Genomic DNA, 26,520 nt, shown 5'->3' on the forward strand with positions numbered 1-26,520 from the left:
TTTCCTGTATATGCTGGGAGAAGCGCCACTGTGTATGGTAGTTGTATTCATAGGACTCGATTCACTCTTCAGAGGCAAAAATAATGTCCATTTTACTGTATGTAAAGTGCAGTGTAAAGCGGTGTTTTTCTATGCATAGGCATCCTAGAAAAAAAATTACACTTTTTTTTCAGTTGGAGTCAGTGGGCTGTATATAACTACATAGTGGCAAATGCTGGAGGTAAATGTCAGAATACTGCCAAATTAAACATCTGATGGAAGGCTTGGATGTGATGTGAACAGATCCTGAAGTATTATGTGGATTTTTCCCTTTGATTTAACTTAAAGGGGTTGTCCAGGACTTTTTTATTTTCAATTCGTTCATCAATATCTAATTGGTGGGGGTGTGACACCCGGATCTCCTGCCAATCGGCTTTCCCCGGTGCCGGTGGCGAGCTGAAGTGCTCAGTTGCAGAGCTGCACAGCTTCTTCAACTGCATAGTACTGAAGGCCAGGTACAGTACATCCACCCTCCTATTCAAATCAATAGGGAGTGGATGTACAGTACCCGGCTGTGGCCACTATACACTGGACACAGTTGTGCCACACCGGAACTGCGACCATTGTCACCACCGGAAACAGCTGATTGGCGGGAGGTCTGGTTATCACACCACCACCAATTAGATGTTGATTACCTATCCTAAGGCTCGGGTCACACCACCGTAGTTTCTCTCATCTGGGAAAATAGAGCCGATTATGCAAATCACACTCTGATCAGATATTCAGGGTGGCCCATTTATATGGATACACCTAAATTAAATGGGAATGGTTGGTGATATCAACTTCCTGTTTGTGGCACATTAGTATATGGGAGGGGAAAAACATTTCCAGATGGGTGGTGACTATGGCGGCCATTTTGAAGTCGGCCATTTTCCATCCAACTTTATTTTTTTCAATGGGAAGAGGGTTATGTGACACATCAAACTTATTGAGAATTTCATAAGAAAAACAATGGTGTGCTTGATTTTAACGTAACTTTATTCTTTCATGAGTTTTTTTACAAGTTTATGACCACTTATAAAATGTGTTCAAAGTGCTGCCCATTGTGTTGGATTGTCAATGCAACCCTCTTCTCCCACTCTTGACACACTGATAGCAACACCGCAGAAGAAATGCTAGCACAGGCTTCCAGTATCCGTTCTTTCAGATGCTGCACATCTCGTATCTTCACAGCATAGACCATTGCCTTCAGATGACCCCAAAGATAAAAGTCTAAGGGGGTCAGATCAGGAGACCTTGGTGGCCATTCAACTGGCCCACCACGACCAATCCACTTTCCAGGAAACTGTTCATGTAGGAATGCTCAGACCTGACACCCATAATGTGGTGGTGCACCATCTTGTTGGAAAAACTCAGGGAACGTGCCATCTTCAGTGCATAAAGAGGGCAACACATCATCATGTAGCAATTTCAGATATCCAGTGGCATTGATGAAGAATGGCCCCACTATCTTTGTATCCCATATACCACACCATATACCATCAAGATACGAGATGTGCAGCACCTGAAACCACGGATACTGGAAGCCTGTGCTAGCATTTCTTCTGCGGTGTTGCTATCAGTGTGTAAAGAGTGGGAGAAGAGGGTTGCATTGACAATCCATCACAATGGGCAGCACTTTGACCACTTATAAAATGTGTTCAAACTTGTAAAAAACTCATGAAAGAATACAGTTACGATAAAACCAAGCACACCATTGTTTTTCTTATGAAATTCTCAATAAGTTTGATGTGTCACAGTCGTCAGCACAAGCACTAAGCATAGGCAATCAATATAAAAGTTTTGGACAGCCCCTATACAGAAAATTATCTATTTGGGTAAAGTTTTTACACCATGTAAAATACTTATTTTCCATTTTATTTTCTATATTGGTTTCTTTAGATTTTAAGATGCACAGTCTCTTGTTCCTGTGGGAGATGAGCGGCTGCAAGTGCATTTGGACAGCCACTTATTCCGCTCTGCCATTGAAATAAACATGCATACCCTGCCAAGCATGTATGTTTATGGTGGGGTAAGGAAAATGAGCACTCGGCTGTGACTTCTTATTGACAATTACTTTGCATTCTGAATTTAAGCTTTTTTTTAGCAGGTGGTTTATGTTCTGGGTATTTTTTCTCAGTGGGAGAACATTTGGTTTACCATCTTCTAGCTCTGACAGCCCTGACATTTATTATTTTTTATGATGATCATGCTTTTAATAAACGGGAAGAAAATGATGCATCTAATATGGGGAATTAATAGGAATATATTCACTCATTTTGAGAAATGGATTCATGTATTTTATATAATTTGATTTTCTGACAGGTTTTGCTTTATTTCTCCTCAATTCCTTTTAGAATAAGGAAATCTTTATTTAATGGTACATGTAATATTATGAATGATGGCCTTTAGCAATGCATTTTGCCTAAGTATTAGAGGCTGGAAGATTTACTGAAAAAAAACCAAAACACAAACATTTTGCATCTGTCTGTCTACTTGTATTATGCAGAGCAGAGGATGCTCCCCGGGTGAAGTCTTTTTCATAGCCTGCTGGATAAAGCTAGGTATTAATCATATCTTTATTTTTTAATATCAAATCTAATAACATCTGTACAGTGTTTGTTTTATCTTATTGTTTTTGATTGCAGTATTATTGAGAACTCCCCATTCCGATTGGTGCAGATTTTGCATAGCTCGAGGGTACACTGCAGTTGTATTGGCTAAGTGCAATTAAATAGAATGAAAGCATTTGTTATCTTTGCACATTCACTGGGACAGACACCGGATCGAGGAAGTTTGTAGGAATGTGTTGCTGGGGCGGCAGAGAGATTATATTGTCAGCTGCTGCACAATTGTAACTGATGCACAAGAACATGTATTTTATCACAAAAAAGCTGTAACCTAAGCAGAAATGGATACATCACAAAGCAATAAAACCGTCATAACACATTGGGCACTAATACCTCCGGATCCTGCAGATCTCCTCTATTACTCTTCCTGGTAATGTCTGCAGGGCTACTTAAAGGGTTTTTTCCACGAACAAAAGTTCATTTTAATCAGTAGATGATGGAATAATAATAAATTGCACAATTGGATGTAATTAAATAAAATGTTCCTATGCTGAGATAATCTTATAAATGTGCCCCTGCTGTGTACTGTGTAATGGCTGTGTCTGACCGTGCAGGAACATGGTCTGATCATACCACATCTCCTGGGCAGCGGGAGGTGGGGAGATACAGACATTACAGCATGGTATCGCAGCTGATTCTTTGTGAGGTAAAACATTTCCCTGCCTGTTTTTAAACAATGTTTCACTTCAAAGAAAGAATCATCTGCGATCCCCTGCTGTAATGTCTGTATACTCTTTTGCTGCCTCCCCTGCTGTAATGTCTGTATACTCTTTTGCGCCCTCCCCTGCCCAGGAGAAGTGGTATGATCAGACCATGGTCAGACACGGCCATTACACAGGGGAACATTTATAAGATTATCTCAGCACAGGAACATTTTATTTAAACACCTCAAATTGTGGAACTTATTATCATTCCAATATCTATTGATTAAAATATAATTTTGTTAGTGGGAAAACCCCTTTAAGTGCAAAATAATATTTTAATTATGTAATAGCAACTTAAAGGGGTTTTCCACTCCTAGACAACCCTTTCTTGATCTAAATGTTTGGCGCTGGTAAAATAAAAATATATCTGCAGGTATATGGTATTTTTCAAGGTGACAGGGTTCTTCTAACTATGTTGTTTGTAATTTGTTAGGATATACTATAAATGTCCGATCGGCGTTTCAGAGAAAACTATTTTCTCTTCCTGAATCACCTGGAGTGATGCGGGGAGACGTGTGCTGTGAGGTGGCAGCGGACCAGTCTTGACTCTGGCCAGTTCTTTAACGGTCATCACAGCCTGCCATCATCCACCATGCATCTTTGACCTCCTCTAGACACTGTAATATCTAGCCTACTGATGAACCGACAGGACGGGGCAACGCGGCCGGATTTATGAGATAAGCTTGTTCATCATGTTTTACTTAATTTCTTTCTATCAAATGTAGATGTAGTTTGTAAAATGTATTAGAGTAGGCAGTCGCTCATTCCTGTATATAGCTCACCCTCTTTGGCATAACAGTGCAAGTGAGGGACAGCCGCCGAGGAACCGGGGCGACAAAATCGTATCTAGAGTGCCAACCCCCATGCCAGGCAGGATTTTTTCAGGCTATTAATAGGACAATTTTAAGCATATTGTCTATAACTCGCACCATTTGGGTATAATCGAATCCTGTTGAGGTGCTGTTTTTTTATACTACTCTCCTATCTTGTCTAGACACCATTTGTGACGGAATTGGATCTTCCTTATCACATGGGATTATTTGGTGTTTTTTAATAGTATAAGAATAAACTTGTTTTTCGAGGATTTATGTTTACATATTGTATTGATCCCCTCTATATGAATATTGTTTAGTACTTCAAACCGTTATTTAAACTATTTTATACATAGGCTCGGATTCATTCTGCCTGTGTTTTGGGCAGCATGAATCGGCTGACAGTTTATTTTTAAACTTTAACTGATGACTAACTGTGCATTTAAATGTTCCCCTATCAACCACTTAATGCACTTTTGCAAACTTTTCTATATACGAACCCTTTGGTGCTAATTTACCATTGAGCAATTATGGAGACAATGTGCAGCTGATAACAATGATTTTTTTTGCCATTGTAAGCGATCTAATTACCCAATGAATGAATGGTTTGCTCAATCAGTGGGTGATCACCTCAATGTTTACACAACTGGATAATTGGAAATTCTAGTTCACTGATTTATCTACTTTTCTAAATGCTCCATTACTGTGTCATCTGTCACTCTTATCCTGTATTGGTATATGTTGAACAGATACATCATGAATAGTGTTGAGCGAGTATGTTCTGTTAACCCTTTCGCCGAGTATTTACAGCTGCTCGGTGATATGCTTGAATCACTCCCGTGTGCATGATTTGCGACTGTTTGACAGTTTTATTACATGTGAGGAATGTCTTTTTCTTACACATTCCTCACATGTAATAAAGCTGTCAAACAGTTGCAAATCATGCACACGGGAGCGATTAAACCATATCACCGAGCAGCTGTAAATACTCGGAGCTCGGCCCGAGTATACTCGGACAGAACATACTCGCTCAACCCTAATCATGAACTTTCCAATAGCTTTTCATGATGTATCCATTAAAGAGGATTTTTCCTCATTTTTAGAATGATGAATTAGCCACATCATGAAATAGTGACTGAAGAGCTGAATGTCTTTTTAATTTTTAAGTTGTCCTCTCTGTTGCGGAGATATTAACTTGTAAAGTTTAGGTTATAATTTATGATAAGACCAGCCAAATTCTGTCTGTGGCTTTTATTCATCACCTGTATGAAGCTGTCCAGTCATAAGCAGGAGGCATGATGCAGGAGAAAAAGAACACGCCCCGAGAAAGTCAGAAGAACGTGCTTTTTCCTCTGAGATTTAATTCTAGACAGCCCTGATCTGATCTCTACACCAACTGTATAGTATAGAGCAGATCTGATTGTAACTACACTTTCATCTTATGGCAGTCAGCGTGGTGGGAGGGGTATACAACAGAGCAGGCTGTAATTACAAACACCTCTACAGCTTTCCTCTCATAATGCTCCCCCTCCACACTGACTGCCATGAGATGAAAGCTGCTAAAAGTGTTTGTATTCACACTTTGCTGATCTGTATGCCCTCTTCTTGCACACTGACTGCCAGAAGAGAGATGATAGTGGTGGATGTACTCAAACTCCGCTCTGCTGTACTCTACACAGTAGGTGCAGAGATCAGGGCTGTCTAACATGTCTCACAGGAAATAGCATGATCTTTTCACATTCTGGGGACGCGTTCTTTTTACCCCCTGCGTGGCGCTTCCTGCTTATGATTGGTCAACGTCAAGGAAAGAAATTTATGGTAACACCAGTTGGGTTTATTATATATTTTTAATCCAAACTTTACAAGCTAATAATTCCACAGCAGATAGGAGAAATGTAAAAGTAGAGACTTTTTTCAACTCTGTAGCCACTATTCCATGATGTTTCCAGTTCAACATGCTCAAACTGGTGAAAGGTCCTCTTTAAATGGATTATAGCTTATGGGTGACTGATACCACTGTTGGACATTGGTTACTTGGTAAACTCCTTTGTTTAACTTGTTCTTGATTTTACTGTACTCTGCAGTATAGAATAGAAACTTTTACGACAATATTCTTTGTTATTCATTTATTTTTATTGTAATATACTAATATATATACTGGCCATTATATAATATTATAACATGGCCGATTAACCCATCTTAGTACTATGTGAACTAGAGCATTGCTCCAGGTTTATATCACAGAGGACATGCACCTCTGTAATATCTCCCATCCACTATGTGTTTGGCAGCCACTTAACAACATTTAATCTGGAAAGGTAGGCAATGTTTTTAAAAAACATACAAAGATGATACAAAATGGGAAAACATATGGTATATACAATCACATAAAATAATATGGATAACCAAAGAAAAAGTACTAACCTGTGTCACGGAAATGGCTCAGAGCTTAGCTGAGGGAGGTACTTTTTTTGGGAAACAGACAGAACCACAGCAAGCTATACCTTCCAGGACAGACAAAAGACCAAAACCCAAACTCTGATTTTTATTAGATCAAGGGTACTCCCACATACTTCCCCTTGGTGAGCTCATATGGGGTCTGGTCGTGGAATGTGCTAGGTCTTTTAGAATTTTATGAGATCCCCACCTTTCAGGATATCTTCGTCCCTGGAGGTCCCAGGCGGGAGATATCGTTGTCATGTTTCTTATCACGATTTTATGTTTCTATAGAGATGAAACATGGCATAGATAATGTAAGGGTGTGTTTGGGGCAATTCATGCCGTTCATCCCTTCCTAATGAAATAGGTACACTCTTGTTGTAATGTGTGTAAGTTTTTATGATTATTAACGCTGTGAATGATATAAATATTTTTTATTGATATGTTCTATTATTACATGATTAGATAGGGACAGTGTAAGAATAAGAAGTTAACACATAGGTATAGAATTAATATTAGGTATAAGCTAAAACTTTAGATAGTGCAGTTGTGGGCACAATAGAAATAGGAAGTGTGTAGTGCCAGCGATGACAGAATTAATTGTTCAAAGAATAGCTCCAGTGTGGGAGGGGCTTAGTTAATGTGTTTAGGGTATTTCCCAGTTGGAAGGGGCATAGTTGAGATATAAGAGAGGGCACTTCCTGTTTACAGTGAGTTCAGTCAAAGGTAGTGAAGTGCCTAGCATGGGGTCCAGGTTCAGATGCCATGGCCTACTAGAAACAGCATGTGGTCGTCGAGCAAGGCAGTGGGAGGCCAAGCTGAGATCTATGATGGTTATTCTTTTAATATCTGGAGCCTATGGCTCGGACCGGGTACCAAGGAATAGGCCTGGTCTTCTTCGAGGTCTGTGGACGTGGAATTACATGGGGGACAGGAGGCCAGTCCCGGGTGCACTGCGAGAATGGACAGAGAGTCCCTGAGGCTGATGGAGTCAGCGGGCTTGGGGTTAGTCCAGAATGAGCATGTGACAGAAGAGAAGAACAGTTGTGCTAAGGAAGGAGGAAGTCTGCGTTTCTGTGTCCTATCCCACCTGTATTTATCTGATGAACTTGGACTGTTTTGTAAAAGTTTGAATGTTGCAAAGAACCTGGTGTCCCATGCATTGTGTGCGGTGGTGGCTCCTGAGGACAGAAGCCTGGAGGAAGCAGAGACCTACAGCCCACAGGTGTGATGCACCCCACACCCTTCAGCACACTGGGACACTCCCGTCTGTGAAGTGCCAAAGCGCAATCGAACAGCTGCTCGGTTGCGACTACCGCTCTGTAGCACTTTACACTAAGACCATCCATCTGTCCGATATGTTCTGCCGACCGTACAGTGATGTGAGTGAATGCGTTATGTTTGTCCTGTCGCTACGACGCCGAAAATATATTTCCCATAAATATTGGATCGATGCAAACCCCAGTATTCATAACTGACCACTGTCTCCAGAGCGCATTTCTCTGCCTCTGAGTATAAGAGACCTAGCCTTCTTGACTGGTTCTCATCAGATAACTTGTTGCAATTACCTGTTCACAGCAGGAGGCCCTACCTCAATGGATGTTGAAGTGTCAGATCTTTCTCACTTCCCAGTTATAATTAATCCCATATGTTCATTGTGAGGATAATATGTCCACTCTCTGGAGATGTCTTTATGGATTTTACAATTTTTCTCTACGACTGTGAATAAGTTCTTTTCCAGATTATGACACCTTCATTGGCCCCATTGCCTTGTTATGATAGATCTTGTCCGTTGTGTATGTACATACAGTGGGGAAAATAAGTATTTGATACACTGCCGATTTCGCAAGTTTTCCCACCTACAAATAATGGAGATTCTGTAATTTTTATCGTAGGTACACTTCAACTGTGACCAAATCTAAAAATAAAAACCAGATAATCACCTTGTATGATTTTTAAATAATTAATTTGCATTTTATTGCACTAAATAAGTATTTGATTACCTACCAACCAGCAAGAATTCTGGCTCCCTCAGACCTGTTAGGAGGAAGAAGGATGAGTATAACCCCCAAGAACACCGTCCTAACCATGAAGCATGGTGGGTGAAACATCATACTTTGGGGGTGCTTTTCTGCAAAGGGGACAGGACGACTGCACCACATTGAAGGGGGGATGGATGGGGTCATGTATCGTGAGATTTTGGCCAACAACCTCCTTCCCTCAATAAGAGCATTGAAGATGTGTCATGGCTGGATCTTCCAGCATGACAATGACCAAAAACACACAGCCAGGGCAACTAAGGAGTGGTTCCGTAAGAAGCATTTCAAGGTCCTGGAATAGCCTAGCCAGTCTTCAGACCTGAACCCAATAGAAAATCTATGGAGGGAGCTGAAACTCAATGTTGCCCAGCAACCGCCCCAAAACCTGAACGATCTGGAGAGATCTGTATGAAGGAGTCGGCCAAAATCCCTGCTGCAGTGTGTGCAAACTTGGTCAAGAACTACAGGAAACGTCTGACCTCTGTAATAGCAAACAAAGGTTTCTGTACCAAATATTAAGTTCTGTTTTTCTATTGTATGAAATACTTATTTAATGCAATAAAAAGCAAATTAATTATGTAAAAATCATGCAATGTGATTTTCTGGATTTTTTTCTAAGATTCTGTCTCTCAGTTGGAGATGTCTGTAATTTTTATCATAGGTACACTTCATTCTTTGTAGGTGGGAAAACTTGCAAAATTTTTCCATCAAATACGTATTTTCCCTACTGTATGCCCTTGTCTGGATGCTTTGTTATCCAGGACTGACAGTATTATTTTTATAGACGAAGGAGTGGTCTTTACACCACAACTTGGTCATGGTCCATGTTAAGGACCACAAAGAAAACCTCTAATTTCTCTGCATTTTGGGTTTACCGCCCCCTGGTGGGAAGATTTTGTATAGACATTGTGTCCAAGTTGAATAATCAATGCTCGCTGTAGTAGTGGAAGTTGTGCTCCAGTTACTGAAAGAGAGAAATTGTTTGGAAAGTGATTGTCATCAGCCAAACAAAAAGGGAAAAAAAATGAGTAAGATCTTCTTGACACAACTTGTTTATTCTGTTTTAACTTTATAAGTGAAGAGCAAGATTCATTAATCAGACGCATAAAAGCTTCTTCTTGATTTATTGGCATTCTTCTGTGCCATTGCTTAGTTTCACTGGATCTTTATTGGGTTTTCATGCAGAGGCGACAGTTCGTGCCTGGTAACCAACAGTCCAGAGGAATGTGCTTTAAAACCCAGCTCTCAGTAAATTGCTGTCTTGTGTCCTCACAATTGAATAGAAAGGGCTGGTCTTCATTTTTCAGGTCTCCCTCTGACAATCGGGGAAAGCTCCTCTTTCATCCTGTAAGATAGACTGGAGACAGCTGAATGATTATTTAGCTAGATATCCTAGAAAAGACAGGGCGAAGTGGGGGAGGGAGGCGAGGGGAATGTAGAGGCATCGGCGGGGATTGGTCAGCTCTGCAAAGGCATCTGTCTTCAGAACTACACTGGTATGTGAAACCGAATCACTGGCAAGTTATAGATAGCCACAGAATATTCAGCATCTCCAGCCAAAACCCAAGTCCAAATCCAATATTCGTCTGTTCCTGTGTCAGCGTTCTCGCCGCGCTCTAGTCTTTTGTGTTTTTTTGTTTGTTTTGTGCTGTGGAGATTTTTGATCGAGCCTGCGTTTATTTTTGTATGGGTTGTGCAAACAGCTAAAAATACAGACAGCGCCCCTCCAAGACATGGTGCAAACTATTGGGTAAGTGCTACAGCTTTCTTGTGCTTTCTAGTGTAGCTGGTGGCATATGAAAGTCCTTTGTGACGGTAGGGTAACTGTCTGAAGACCAATGGAGTAAAAAGGCGAGCACAGGTTACTGTATTACTTGTGGCAGGTAGGAGCGGAGTCAAGTTCAAGTTACTTGTAGAGGATTTACAGTGTATTCCATGTGGGGACTAGCAGGATTTGTTATATGTGATCTGCATAGATTTCTATAATTCTGTTCACATTAGTCACATGTAATACTCATCAGAAATACCATGAGATTGATCAGAAGGTGTCCTTGTCAACTAAAAACGAAACCTTCCATTAATGCCTGGGGGGACGCGTACTTGGCTACTTTTGGCGCCAGGAGAAATGACTTGTAACTGCTGTAACTTTGTGCTGCTGTGTTCATGTCAAGGTGATAGTCATATACTTTAATAGTGTAACGTGGGCACATGTAAATGTCATGAATGGGTCGCTATGGTACCATTATATTTTTAGAGAAGTGATATCACTAACATGCGTTACTTTGATGGCATTTCCTAACTGTGAGTGTCTGAAACCAATGTAGTCGTCGCACCTGTTAGAAGACATAAAGCGAGAAAAAGTCTTGTCAGTAGCCTGTGACTTTGGAGGTTTTACCCAATGGTTTTGTACTTTTGTACACGGTCATGTATATTGCTGATATATTAATGTTCCCTGAATATTCCTTATTCTCATGTCTGTTAGTGATCCTAGATAGGGGGATTCAGTTGGATAAAACACATTAGGTGGGCTGTGCTGCTGGAGTAACCCAATTCTTCAACAATGATGATAATATATTTTTTTATCACAACGCGTTTCAGCCCTGTACCAGCGTCTTTATCAATACTTAATAAAGATGCCAGTACGGCGTTAAAATGCGTTGTGAATGGAAAAACTTTATAGTCACCTTTATTGAAGAATTGCAAAGCTCCAGCAGTGTAACCCAATTTAGGTGTTATATCCAGCTGGGTCCACTATTTCTGGGAGGATTTATCCACCAGCCATGGAGCAGCAGCTATTTTTTTATTCATGCCTACATAGGAGTTGTGCCTGTCACATCACCACCAGGTGAGCGATAACCAAACACTTACCCACTCTCCTACATAGGGTATCACCCTATTGTGCGCTCTGTTCCCCACATCCAGACTTGTTCAGTGATCCTAGATAAGCTTACCACATATACATCCTCTGCTCACAAGGTGTTATGACTGATGACTACCTGACGCTATGATTGATCCGTCCTTAATTCCAGTCACTGCTAACCCCTTTGACATTAATAGGGCTCCGTTGGTTTTCGTTCATTTTTTTTCTTTCTACTGGAAGAATAAAGCTTCATGCATGTTATTGTTACCATAAAAGTAATAAAAACCTTATTTAACGCACATCTTATTAGGCACAAGTAATGTGGTTCAGGGGTTCTTTAATAAAGTAGTTGTCCTATATCACATTTATGCTGTTTCCTACCGTAAATGAACAAGTTGGGAATATCTCTTACATGTTTGGTAACTTTTTTCCCACTGTATGCTGTGGATGCTTAAAACTTACAAACAACAACAAAAAACACATACACACAGGTATATAAATATACATCTTTCAAGATCTAAAAAAAAGCATAAATCAGTGCTTAATTTATTATTATGCTTATTTATATAGCGCCTCCGTAGCGCTTTACAGATCTCATCATTGCTGTCTCTACTGGGGCTAACCATTTAAGTTCCCTATCAGTATGTCTTTGGAGTGTGGGAGTGCCAGGAAGAAACCCACACAAACATGGGGAGAACATTCGAACTCCTTACAAATGCTGTCCTTGGTGGGATTTGAACCCAGGACCTCCAAAGCAACAACTGAGCCACCGTGCTGCCCAAAAAAGACATCAACATGGTGGGCAGGATTTGATAAATACATTTAAAAATAAAACATATCTGAGATAGACGAGATATAATGAGCAATATTACCATTCCCAGTGGGGAAAATATAGTACAAAAACAGAGATCTGAAAAAATATAAAAAAAAAAAAAACCATGATGCAATACATCCAGAACTGAAATCGGGTCAGTCTAAGTAATGTAAATCCAACGGTGACATAGTGATCACACCTACTACAGATAACCACTACCTCAGACCTTTAACTCTTTGGATTGAGCAAACTGTTGAGTATAACTTCTTTTCTTTCTCTCTAGCAGCAATGCCATTTAATAGCTATGTATTGCTGCACTAATGTGACCCTAGAAGTGTGGGCTAAGATTAGAATTAGGCCTTGTTGACATTTGGCATTTGAGCTCTGCCATGTCTCTACCGCATATTAAAAAAAAAATTGTCCAACATTTCCAGAACTGCATCTAGGGAAAGCTACTTCACACTAGCACATGTAAAACCCTTAATCACAACACCGCTCTATTAAAGACCACTATGCCCCCCACAGTGCACTTCATAAAAAAATCTGTAAATAAGGCTTTATTAACCACCCTATGAGAGATTAATGGGCAGCTCAGTGGTTAGCACTGCAGCCTTGCAGCGCTGGGATCCTGGGTTCAAATCCCACCAGGAACAACATCTGCAAGGAGTTTGTATGTTCTCCCCGTGTTTGCGTCGGTTTCCTCCAGGTTCTCCTGTTTCCTCCCACACTCCAAAGACATACTGATAGGGAATGTAGATTGCGAGCTCCAATGGGGACAGTGCCCATAATGCTGTAAAGCCCTGTGGAATTAATGGCGCTATATAAGTGAGTAAAATAAATATATTCATCTGAGTGCTGTAGGGTTACACTGACAGGACACTAGAGATTAGTGATGGCCAAAGAGTCAGATACTGAACATTTTCTACCATCTTTCTACCAACTTGTCAGTTTCTCTTTACATTAGAAATTAACTGAAGTCAAATATTGACTGTTAATTTAGCTAATTCTTTTTTGTCCAAATCATCATTCTCTAAAGTCACCTATAAATGTCAAGTTATTAAAAAAAAATAAATAGCCATTTGATGCAATTTTGTCAGTATGTGATACACACTCCGTAAGGATTCCACTCTGCCTGCCGATCCGAGTAGTCGTCACGTAAAAATTGCTCTTTTGCAATTTGCGTATGTGCAGTGATATGCCGACAAACCTCTCTCTATCTCAATCTCTTGCTCTGTTTCCCTCAATAGAACACTGGAGAGAAGCAGAAAGAGAAGCTGGTGACTGCAAAGATGCATATATGAGGGATAGGCCTCATTCAGACATCCGATTTTCCCGTACAAGTGCTGTCTGAAGGTTTTCACTGATAGTACTCATACTTTTACTAATAATAATTTTTATTTCTATAGCACCAACATATTCCACAGCACTTTACATTTCATAGGAGACTTGTACAAACATTAAAGACTTAAAAGAGTAAACACATACTTCAACAGATACCAACTGGAGTGAGGGACCTGCTCTCAAGCTTATAATCTATGAGGAATTAGGGGAGAACGAAAGGTGAATGGTAAAAAGTGCTGTTAAATGCTTGGAGGGTGTGTAAACAGTTGCTATGAGGGACCAGATTTGTAAGAAAATTTAGGAAGGGTAGAACTGGAATAGTTACACAAGTGAGGTGAGGCGATAGGCCATTCGAAGTGTGTTTTTAGGACACGTTTAAAACTGGGGGTCTTGGGAATTAATTGAATTGTCTAGGCTAGTGCATTCAAGAGAAGTGGTGCAGCTCACAAGAAGTCTTGGAGACAGGAGTGGGAGGTTCGGTTTATGGAGGTTGTTAGTCTTGGGTTGTAAGGGGAACAGAGGGTCCAGTTAGGATTATAGACATAAATGAGGGAGGAGATGTATGGTGGTGCAGAACTGTGGAGAGCTTTGTGGGTGAGAGTGATAAGTTTATATTGGAGTCTCTAGCGGATGGGCAACCAGTGCAATGACTGGCTCAAGGTGGAGGCATCAGTGTAGCGGTTTGAGAGGAAAATGATCCTGGCTGCTGCATTCAGGATGGATTGGAGAGAGGAGAGTTTAGTAAGCGGGAGACTGATCAGTATAGAGTTGCAGTAGTCCAGACGAGAATGAATAAGAGCAACAGTAAGAGTTTTTGCAGAATCAAATGTAAGAAACGGTCGACTGCTAGAGATGTTTTTGAGGTGTAGATGACATGAGCGCCCGATCGGATGTGGGGAGTAAAGGAAAGATCTGAGTCAAATGTAACCCCAAGAGAGTGTTCGTGCTGCAGAGGAGTAATGGTGGAGCCACACACTGTTCTCATGCCGAATCAGCATGAGAAAAAAAGTAGCAGATCAGCACTGCCCCATAGTATAACATTGGTCCGAGTGCTATCTGATAAAACATAGCACTCATGATGAATACGCTAGTGTGAGGGAGCCCTAAGGCTATGATCCCACGGTCAGTATTTGGTGAGTTTTTGATGTTTTAGATTTTCCGCAGCATTTCTGCACCTATTAGGTAAATTAGTTACTTGTTTTTGTTTTTATTAATTTTTTTTTCTTGCATACATTTTTATCACTTTATTGATACTGACGTTTTTTATCCTTTCCCAGTATGTCACTTTTTACATAAAGCTGCTTTGTTTTTGATTCTTCCAGATATTTGGATTTGACTAAACTTTATTGATACAGTCAGGTGCGCATTATTTGCGTTTTTAGTACATCTCCTCACTAAATACACCATGTGCTTTTTTTACCTGTGGATTTTCTGCATCTAATGCAATTCTGTGGAGAAAATCCACACTTGACATACCAGTAAGAGAAATCGACATGTTGCGGATTTCAGTCACACACTGCAGCTCATTGATTAAAAAGAGCACAGTGGACATGAGATTTCTAGAAATCCTATCCACTTTGCTGAAACCGTAAAATGAGACGTTTTTGTCGCAGCCAAAATACACAGCGTCAAAACCTTGACAAAATCTGGAAACCTAAGAGAAGGCGCATCCCAAATGAGATCAGTTTATCTTTAGATAGCCTAGGAAGCGATGTCAGAGATAACAGTGCATGTAATTAAAGCAATAAGAATAAGAAGGGCATTTCTGAGTAATAAGATGGAAGTATGAATAGGTGAGAGTATGTCCACATGGAATATTCTGATGAGGGTCTTTATGGGCTATAAAGAATCAGCCTTTTAACATTTACCTCCCAGACTGATAGCCATGCTATAGATTTTGAAAAAGATGAGATGTCATTTTCATCCATTATTTTTATGGATATTTTCTGCTTTGCAGAAGTGAAATTTTTATACTGTTGTTATACAGCATGAAGGCGCTTTTTCACTGGTAGATAATTGGGTAAGCAAGTGTTCAGAAAGCCTTTGTTCCAAACCATTGGCCTGTTTAAACATGGCAGTGATCAGTCAATGAAATCTTTTATAGGGGGCCTAAAAATTATTGCTGTCAGTAACACATTTTCCCTGTATAAAATGGCAATGTGCAGCCGACAATATACAAACTGTTTAGAAATCAAACTATCATTTTGATGATTGCCCTTATATTATACAGTTTGCATATTTCCATGTAGAAGGTACATTACATGAGCATCAATCAACTTTTTATATAGACAATTGACACTCATTATGTCTACACTCGGCCTAAGGCATGAGTCACCCGGTCGTATAAAAAAATCGCTCCAATGTTGATCCAGAAAAGTAGGACGAGTGTCATGCGAGTACATTGCGATTTTTCTCACCTAGCGTCCGTATGACTTGCGTATGCAATGCGTTTTTAACATCACCTTTTACATACTGTAATTCTCGCTGTAATTTAAAGGGGTTGTCCACTACTATTGAAAATAGGCCAATGTATTTTTATGATGAAAAGAAGTGTCTTTATAAATACCTTGCAGAGGTGTTACTGCCTGTGAGCGGCGCTACCGCGGTCTGCTCCCAGGCATCACGTGACCCCCGCTGATGTCACGTCAAGGGAGGCGTGACATCGGTGTCGCGGTTGATGCTGGGTTGTGGGTGGGGTTACCCTGCGCGTCACCCCCAGCATCCACCGCGCGCTTTCCCAATGAATGAGGAGAGGGAGAGCGTGCAGTGGATGCAGAGTGTGACGCCCGGGGTAACCCCGCCCACAGCCCAGCATCCACTGGTGGAACCCAGAAGAGAGACCCCCGGCTGCATCCGGAACCATGACGTGACATCCGCTTATGTCAAAGCCGTGATGCCTGTGAGCGGCCAGTGATAGCGCCGCTCACAGGCAGAAACAGCAATGCAAGGTATTTACAAAGAAACTTATTTTCATCATAAAAATACATTGCCTTATTTTCAATAGTAGTGGACAACCCCTCTAAAGCTACTGTAGTTTTCAAACTAATAAAGCAGTCTTATATACAAATATAGTTATATAGATGATAGATTGATAAATAGATATCCATGAGATATATAATTAGTGCTTTGTGTGTAGTTTACTGTACATGAATCAACCTAATAAATAAATAAAAAAGCCACAATAAAAAAAACACGATTTTGGGTCCCCCTCTTATTTTTGATAACCAACCAAGGTAAAGCAGACAGCTGTGGGCTGATATTATCAGGCTTGGAAGGTCCATGGTTATTGGGCCCTTCCCAGCCTAAAAATAAAAGCCTGCAGCCACTCCAGAATTGTCACATCACATGAGGCGCGCCAATTCTGGCACTTTGCCTGGCTCTTCCCGATTGCACTGGTGCACTGGCAATTGGGCTAATAGTATTTGAGTTGATATCGGCTGTGATTTGTCAAAAATCACAGCTGGCGCGTAGAGTGCGGATTCAATAGAAAGCAAACACATTCTATGAAATCCATGCTCTGATCCTGAGCTGCACACTTTTCAGGGGTCTTTTGAGTGATCGATGACCCAGACTCCCACAGATATGTAGACAATTTAAGGCACAAAAAATATATATATATATATTTTTTTTAAACTTTAGTTGCTATTTTGTTCTTATTTCCTAGTCAATTTTCAAAATTGTCGATGAATGCTACATTTTAATAGCAAGACAGAAAAAATACAGCACTGGCATTGCTCTTATCCACACATGGTCAATCTCGACCTGCCAGACTCCTTGTTTAAATCCACAGCGTATGTAACATTTTTGGTGCTCAACCCCAGGGCTCAGTCACACAAGCGTATAACACGGCCGAGTGCTATCCATTGTTTTATCAGACAGCACTCGGCCCAATGTTATACTATGGGGCAGTGAAGATCTGCGATTTTTTTCTTCACATGCCAATCCGGCATGAGAAAACAATCGCTGCATGCTGCGGGTACATCCGATGATCGGATGTCATCCTAGTGCAGTCCAACATCCATGGACATAGACAATGGAGAAGATGGAAAAATTAAATTCTCTGTCTTTTCTGCACCTGTGCTGTGATTCTCTTATGCCAGAAAATTGGATCAGACTAACATGACACTCGGATCAAACTGACAGTTTGATCCGAGTGACAGTAGTTAATCTGCCCAATTCTCTCGCATTAGACAGTCAACACACGTGTGACCCCAGTTTTAAGAGAATAGTCCACATATCAAATGTAAAAACCGAAGAGTAATAAGGGGCACTCACCACTCGATGAAAAGTCTAAATCGTTTCACACTTTATTGCGGTTACACATAAAACCAGGGACTATTGAGACAATTGGGCTACCCACCATTTCGTATGAGACCCACTCTTCCTCTATACCAACTATTAATGATTTTAGACTTTCACAATCCCATGCTTGTAATTGATAATTGACATTTATTTCTTATATATAAAAAAGTAATAAGTTTTATTGGTCTGTTCGTGAAATGGGACTTTGAGCCGTTACTATTTTTTTTGAATTACTGAATCAATACCTTTCCAATACCATTTCACCTTTCCAGTGTTTAATATTGGGGTCCATTAGCTGCCATTTCTGAGGATATGTCATCCGCACCCGCCACCTGTTCATGTTGCCTGGGACAATGGAGGTTGTCAGATCAAAGGCTTGCTCCCATCTTTGTTTAGAAAATTATAGGTTCTATAGGGTCCTGGTTTTAAGATAAATTACATTATCACGAGTGCTGGCTCAGACCAGACAATAGCTGTCTTCTCTTTGTATACCAGCGATCAATTAATGTGATTGCATAACGGTCCATAATTGGCTACAAAGGTATAGAAAACAGAAAGCGGCGCTCTGAAATCAATCACATTTAGATAAAACATTACATAAAAGGCTTTCATATGTGGCTGACACCTGAACGTTTCCTCTTTGTGAGGCTCTCCTCAGCTTGCTGCGCTGGTTTTCTCTAGTAAAATAACAGACACCATGAAAGAAAGCAGGAAAATATAACGGAATAGTGCCAGTGAATAGTGATCACATAATAGTGATAGCGTAATAGTGCTTGTGTGAACACTGGCCAAAATTGGAGGCAAATATTCAGCTTGAAGCCACACTTTGCAGATATAATAATATTATTATTATTTATTATTATAGCGCCATTTATTCCATGGCGTTTTACATGTGAAAAGGGGTATACATAGCAAACACACTTACAATAACCTTGAACAAAACGAGTCAGCGACTGGTACAGGAGGAGCGAGGCTGACAACGAATCTTATTGCCAACAGTAATAAGTATTATCGCCATGAATTTACACTCCCATGGGGTAATTGTCCTCCTATCCCTTACTTTTCCATTCTCCACTGTAAATTGTGATTGGAGGAACCTACGGCACTAATTCTGTATCTATCTTGTCCTCAAAATAAGGAAGAATCATGTATGTTCCCTTCCCCATTTATTTCTATAGTAAGAGGCAATGATAAAACCAAATTATTTGTCTGTATCAAGAATTTGCTTTTTAAGGCAGTTTTGATGCAGAATTAATTTAGCAGTTTTAACCACCATTCTGATATGTAATGATGGAAAGTGGATGCATCTCATTCAGTATACATAGTGCTACTTTGTGTAGGCATATTACTGTATATAACAATAAATAATGTTTTATTAGCTTTAGAGAATGCCTCCTTCCAAAAATGCAACATTATTACAGATTCCTCTAGACCTGTCAGTGTCATGCAGCAGATGGCAGGAAGGATGTGTTGGACTTATCTCAGGAGGCTGCAGCCTTAAGCCCCCGTCACGCTAAACGAGATCACTAGCGAGATCGCAGCTGAGTCACAAGTTTTGTGACGCAACAGCGACCTCAGCAGCGATCTCGCTACGTTTGACACGTAGCAGCGACCATGCTCCTGCTGTGAGATCGCTGGTCGTGTCAAAATGGCCTGGACCATTTTTTGATTGTTGAGGTCTCGCTGGGTAGCATGCATCGGTGTGTTTGACACCTTACCAACGACCTCGTTGGCGACTCAGAACTGAGACACATAGGCGTGCATTTGCGTTGCATCGTTATACTGGTCGCTACGGGTTGCTGTATCGTTGCTGCGTCGTTGGGAAGATCTGATTGTTTGACATCTCACCAGCGACCACATAGCGACGCAGCAACGATCCCTGCCAGGTCGTATCGTTGTCGGGATCACTGTAGCGTCGCTAAGTGTGATGATACCTTTGGTTTCCCAATCTGATATGAAACCTCCAGGTTGATTGCATCAGCTTATTCCCTGGGTTACTTTCTCCTCTCCTATCCCTCTCAGTGGGAGGGAATGAACTCCTGTCAGTGGGAGGGAATGACCTCACATTGTCATTCATTTTCTGATTTCGGGTGCAGCACATACAACAGAGAAACCCCAGAGCTTACGCTGAATGGGAATGTCCATGAAGCGCACTATGTAGCACAGATATTCAGGACGATGTTTCTGGCGTGGTAGTGACTAGATATTGCATGTAAAAATGCCTCTTGATATCACATCATAAAGATATAAACCAACCACAAGATGTTGTATCCATTTTTAAGATTGAAAGAGAATCTATCAGGTTTTTGCTACTTCATACGAAAGCAGCATAATGTAGGAACAGAGACCCTGATTTCAGCAATATATTTTTTCCACTTACTCAGCTGCTTGCTGTAGTTTTGATAAAATCACTGTTTTATCTGCTACAAATCTAGCAGTGATCACAGAAAGCTGCTAATCAGTGGTGGGGACGGGGTTATACAGAGCTCGTGAATAAGCTTGACCACCTGGCAGTAGGTTTACTAGTCCTCTAATGATAATCTCCTGCAGATAAAACAGTGATTTTATCAAAACTACACTAAGAATCCCAATAAGTGACACATTGCTGGAATCAGGGTCTCTGTCTTTACATTATGCTGCTCCCAGATTAGGTGGGAAAAAAGCTGCTGACAGATTCCCTTTAAATAGAACCTGTCAGTATGTTTTTACTTATGCAAATAATGGTATAGCTTTGGAGGGTTCTTGATCTCTTATAAAAATGATAAAATATGTAAACGGATGTGGTGCCGCTCAGTCCATAAGCTTTAGTAGAGCTGCTGCAAGTGAAAAATAAGTCCCCAAATTCTTTTTATATACAGTAGTGAAGAAACCAAGCTAAAATAATGTCAGAGCTTGGTGAGGATGTAAACTCACCATCATTGTAGGATCCAGCGAAAACAAATTCCAAATGAACCAAGTCAGATCCCACAATTATTCCATACAGATATGTCTGCGATGAGCGTGTAAATCCTAATGCAACTCCACTACTGCAGATCTAATACCAGCTGCTGCTTCATGCTTATATGGGATGTAGTTACCTGTTTAATGATTGGAAAATATAGGGCAGAACCTCCAGCTATCAAGTTTATTTAGTATACTGCACATGAACATAGCACTTGTATTAAAACCATCCAAAGACAGCCACCTCACGATGATCACTGAAAGGGTCTCAGGGTTTCGCCAACAATAACCACTTCTTCTGGGGCAGTATTATTAGCAAAACCCTGAGTCGGGCTTTTAGTGATCACCATGACGTGGCTATCCTTGGATGTTTTTAATGTAAGTGTTAATCTGCCTTAGTGAGTATAATAAATAAACCAACTTTTCACTTGATATCTGGAGATTCCGCACTATATTTTCAATTGATTAGATGGGTAATTACATCCCTTATCCACAAGAAGCAGTAGCTAGGATTTGATCTTCAGCACTGGAGTTGCATTGGGATCTACACGCTCATCGCGGACACAGCTGTATGGAATAATTGCAGGACTTGACTTTGTTCTTTTGGAATTTTTTTCCCTTGATCATCCCTGCAGTGGTGGTGAGTTTCCAACCTCCCCGAACTCTGACATTATTTTATCTTGGTGTTGTAGCACTGCAGTTTCTTTGAACTTTGTCTTATAAAAGTGATACCCTGTAGAGAGCTGAAGTGCCAGTCATGAGAAATTTAGCAAACAAACCGTATGCAAATAAGGCTGGAATAGCACTGAGGGCGAGTCAATGCTTTTGAAAGAAGTGGTCCAAGTGCATTGACACCACCCATCTGATTTGCGTATGGCTTCTTCCCTAAATTTCCCTTGATTGGTGCATCAGATTTCTACAAAAATGGCATAATTTTTTATTAAGTGACAAGCGTCATATTCAGCCATACCACTAATTCTATACATAAAAACATACTGACAGGTTCCCTTTAAATGAGTTTTCCATGCATGAAATGAATTAAAATAAGTATGCTGTAGGCTCTAAAAGGATAATATGTAGCATAATCTCCTTACCCATATCAATCACTCCACTTCTAACCCTGCCTAGCTCCCCCACCAGTGTGTGTGTGTGTGTGTGTGTGTGTGTGTGTGTGTGTGTGTGTGTGTGTGTGTGTGTATATTATATATATATATATGTATACAGTACAGACCAAAAGTTTGGACACACCTTCTCATTTAAAGATTTTTCTGTATTTTCATGACTATGAAAATTGTACATTCACACTGAAGGCATCAAAACTATGAATTAACACATGTGGAATTATATACTTAGCAAAAAAAGTGTGAAACAACTGAAAATATGTCTTATATTCTAGGTTCTTCAAAGTAGCCACCTTTTGCTTTGATGACTGCTTTGCACACTCTTGGCATTCTCTTGATGAGCTTCAAGAGGTAGTCACCGGAAATGGTCTTCCAACGATCTTGAAGGAGTTCCCAGAGATGCTTAGCACTTGTTGGCCCTTTTGCCTTCACTCTGCGGTCCAGCTCACCCCAAACCATCTCGATTGGGTTCAGATCTGGTGACTGTGGAGGCCAGGTCATCTGGCGTAGCACCCCATCACTCTCCTTCTTTGTCAAATAGCACTTACACAACCTGGAGGTGTGTTTGGGGTCATTGTCCTGTTGAAAAATAAATGATGATCCAACTAAGCGCAAACCGGATGGTAGACATGCTGGTTCAGTATGCCTTCAATTTTGTATAAATCCCCAACAGTTGTCACCAGCAAAGCACCCCCACACCATCACACCTCCTCCTCCATGCTTCACGGTGGTAACCAGGCATGTAGAGTCCATCTGTTCACCTTTTCTGAGTCGCACAAAGACACGGTGGTTGGAACCAAAGATCTCAAATTTGGGCTCATCAGACCAAAGCACAGATTTCCACTGGTCTAATGTCCATTCCTTGTGTTCTTTAGCCCAAACAAGTCTCTTCTGCTTGTTGCTTGTCCTTAGCTGTTGTTTCCTAGCGGCTATTTTACCATGAAGGCCTGCTGCACAAAGTCTCCTCTTAACAGTTGTTGAAGAGATGTGTCTGCTGCTAGAACTCTGTGTGGCATTGACCTGGTCTCTAATCTGAGCTACTGTTAGCCTGCGATTTCTGAGGCTGGTGACTTGGATAAACTTATCCTCAGAAGCAGAGGTGACTCTTGGTCTTCCTTTCCTGGGGCGGTCCTTATGTGAGCCAGTTTCTTTCTTTGTAGCGCTTGATGGTTTTTGCAACTGCACTTGGGGACACCTTCAAAGTTTTCCCAATTTTTCAGACTGACTGACCTTCATTTCTTAACGTAATGATGGCCACTCGTTTTTCTTTACTTAGCTGCTTTTTTCTTGCCATAATACAAATTCTAACAGTCTATTCAGTAGGACTATCAGCTGTGTATCCACCAGACTTTTGCACAACACACCTGATGGTCCCAACACCATTTATAAGGCAAGAAATCCCACTTATTAAACCTGACAGGGCACACTTGTGAAGTGAAAACCATTTCCGGTGACTATCTCTTGAAGCTCATCAAGAGAATGTCAAGAGTGTGCAAAGCAGTCCTCAAAGCAAAAAGTGGCTACTTTGAAGAACCAAGAATATGACATATTTTCAGTTGTTTCACACTTTTTTGTTAAGGATATAATTAAACATGTGTTAATTCATAGTTTTGATGCCTTCAGTGTGTATGCACAATTTTCAAAGTCGTCAAAATACAGAAAAATCTTTAAATGAGAAGGTGTGTCCAAACTTTTGGTCTGTACTGTGTGTGTGTGTGTGTGTGTGTGTGTGAGTGTATATATGTATGTATATGTGTATGTGTATATATATATATATATCAGTACAGACCAAAAGTTTGGATACACCTCATTTGAAGATTTTTCTGTATTTTCATGACTATGAAAATTGTACATTCACACTGAAGGCATCAAAACTATGAATTAATACATGTGGAATTATATACTTAACAAAAAAGTGTGAGACAACTGAAAATAGGTCTTATATTCTAGGTTCTTCAAAGTAGCCACCTTTTGCTTTGATGACTGCTTTGCACACTCTTGGCATTCTCTTGATGAGCTTCAAGAGGTAGTCACCGGAAATGGTTTTCACTTCACAGGTGTGCCCTGTCGGGTTTAATAAGTGGAATTTCTTGCCTTATAAATGGGGTTGGGACCATCAGTTGTGTTGTGCAGAAGTCTGGTGGATATACAGCTGATAGTCCTACTGAATAGACTGTTAGCTGCTTTTTTCTTGCAATTATACAAATTCTAAGTAAAGAAAAACGAGTGGCCATCATTATTTTAAGAAAAGGTCAGTCAGTGCGAAAAATTGGGAAAACTTTGAAAGTGTCCCCAAGTGCAGTTGCAAAAACTATCAAGCGCTGCAAAGAAAATGGCTCACATGAGGACTGCCCCAGGAAAGGAAGACTAAGAGTCACCTCTGCTTCTGAGGATAAGTTTATCCAAGTCACCAGCCTCAGAAATCGCAGGTTAACAGCAGCTCAGATTAGAGACCAGGTCAATGCCACACAGAGTTCTAGCAGCAGACACATCTCTTCAACAACTGTTAAGAGGAGACTTTGTGCAGCAGGCCTTCATGGTAAAATAGCTGCTAGGAAACCACTGCTAAGGACAGGTCTGATGAGTCCAAATTTGAGATCTTTGGTTCCAACCACCGTGTCTTTGTGCGACGCAGAAAAGGTGAATGGATGGAATCTACATGCCTGGTTCCCACCGTGAAGCATGGAGGAGGAGGTGTGATGGTGTGGGGGTGCTTTGCTGGTGACACTGTTGGGGATTTATTCAAAATTGAAGGCATACTGAACCAGCATGGCTACCACAGAATCTTGCAGCATCATGCTATTCCATCCGGTTTGCGTTTAGTTGGACCATCATTTATTTTTTAACAGGACAATGACCCAAAACACACCTCCAGGCTGTGTAGGGGCTATTTGACCAAGAAGGAGAGTGATGGGGTGCTACGCCAGATGACCTGGCCTCCACAGTCACCAGACCTGAACCCAATCGAGATGGTTTGGGGTGAGCTGGACCGCAGAGTGAAGGCAAAAGGGCCAACAAGTGTTAAGCATCTCTGGGAACTCCTTCAAGATTGTTGGAAGACCATTTCCGGTGACTACCTCTTGAAGCTCATTAAGAGAATGCCAAGAGTGTGCAAAGCAGTCATCAAAGCAAAAGGTGGCTACTTTGAAGAACCTAGAATATAAGACCTATTTTCAGTTGTCTCACACTTTTTTGTTAAGTATATAATTCCACATGTGTTAATTCATAGTTTTGATGCTTTCAGTGTGAATGTACAATTTTCATAGTCATGAAAATACAGAAGAATCTTTAAATGAGAAGGTGTGTCCAAACGTTTGGTCTGTACTGTGTGTATATAAATGTACTGTAAGTGATTTGGCTGCAGCAGTCATATGCTCATCCCACCAGATGAAAAAGTGTAGAGACCGCCGGGGAATTCAGACAGTGTTAGAAAAGGAGCAAATACAAAAAAGGAAAAAATACTTATAAGCTCTCCTGAAGTGTAGTGTAGCCCTGGGATCTTTCAATCAAGGTAGGGATGCACGGAAGGAAAAAATCCCAGCTGGAGGATAGGTGAGGGACGAGCAATAGAAAAAATCCAGAAATCCCAAAAGAAAAAATGTAGAATATTAAAACTTCACATTTAATGAAAAATAATTAAAAACATGTTAAAGGAGAATTGGAAAAGGAGACATAAAAAATTAGAGAAAGGATGACTTATTTCGAACCAGCATGATTTTTACTTATATCCTCATAGTCTACATTTTTTTCTTTTGGGATTGCTGATTTTTTTCTATTGCTCTTAGAAAAGGAGCTACAGGCATCAGTACCCTGAGTGCGATTCATTTTATTTAGCTATTTACCTCTGCATGGTTATTTAAACAGAAACATCAGTGAAGGAAGCCCTTTAAATATTGGGAGATTCAGACTGGTATGTGATTGTCTCTTCCCTATCAAAATCCATCATGGTAACAGGATTTCATAGCCCTGATATAGGATGGAAAATAAAAGCTTACTAGTTGGCGGGCTTATTAGCTGTTTACTAAAAAAAAATAAAAAAACTACCTAAATAATTGTGTTCTGCTGAAAGTTGCCAGAATCCAGTATAAGCATGTTATACCAGTACTGAACGGTTAGGAACGATTAGGTAATTGCTTACATCAGTCTCCGTTACATACAGTGACAGCTGAGGCAGAACAATACGTTTTATCATCTTTCACTGGTAACATTTTCTTTAAGCAAAATGTCGAGACAGAACTTTTAATGGCAGCTTGTCATTTTTCATTTCTTTGAAAAGGGATATTTCCTGGCTGGCTGCATAGATGCAGGTCTAGCGTGTTCAGTGTATTGTTCTTCATTTCCAAAGCATGTGTTCATACATGCTTGGCAGATGTCTGACTGCAGCGTTGTTTTTCTTATTAGTGATGGGTCAAATGGCCTTTCACTATGCTAATCCTTTTTTTTTCCTGCCGGTGCCGAGCTGTGGATTTGATTGGCATTAGAATGCTTCGTTCCTAATTT

At 40.5% G+C, this 26,520-nt stretch overlaps 1 protein-coding gene across 33 annotated transcripts in view; it reads left to right on the forward strand.

Annotated features, from left to right (window-relative positions):
* The window catches only part of DTNA (dystrobrevin alpha), a 303,097-nt gene that overhangs the window by 64,011 nt on the left and 212,566 nt on the right, over positions 1-26,520 (forward strand). For 7 of the 33 annotated variants that reach the window (XM_073679226.1, XM_073679238.1, XM_073679237.1 and 4 more), the window contains exon 1: positions 10,156-10,392. The exons of 5 other annotated variants lie outside the window; for them this stretch is intronic. In XM_073679226.1, the coding sequence (XP_073535327.1) occupies positions 10,376-10,392 (17 nt within the window). In that variant the 5' untranslated portion in view covers positions 10,156-10,375. 21 more of the 33 variants (XM_073679229.1, XM_073679241.1, XM_073679243.1 and 18 more) reach the window with 7 other exon arrangements.

The sequence above is a fragment of the Phyllobates terribilis genome, unplaced genomic scaffold (assembly GCF_046119375.1).
Source record: "Phyllobates terribilis strain yellow unplaced genomic scaffold, ASM4611937v1 Scaffold_4__5_contigs__length_816908805, whole genome shotgun sequence".
Lineage (NCBI taxonomy): Eukaryota > Metazoa > Chordata > Amphibia > Anura > Dendrobatidae > Phyllobates > Phyllobates terribilis.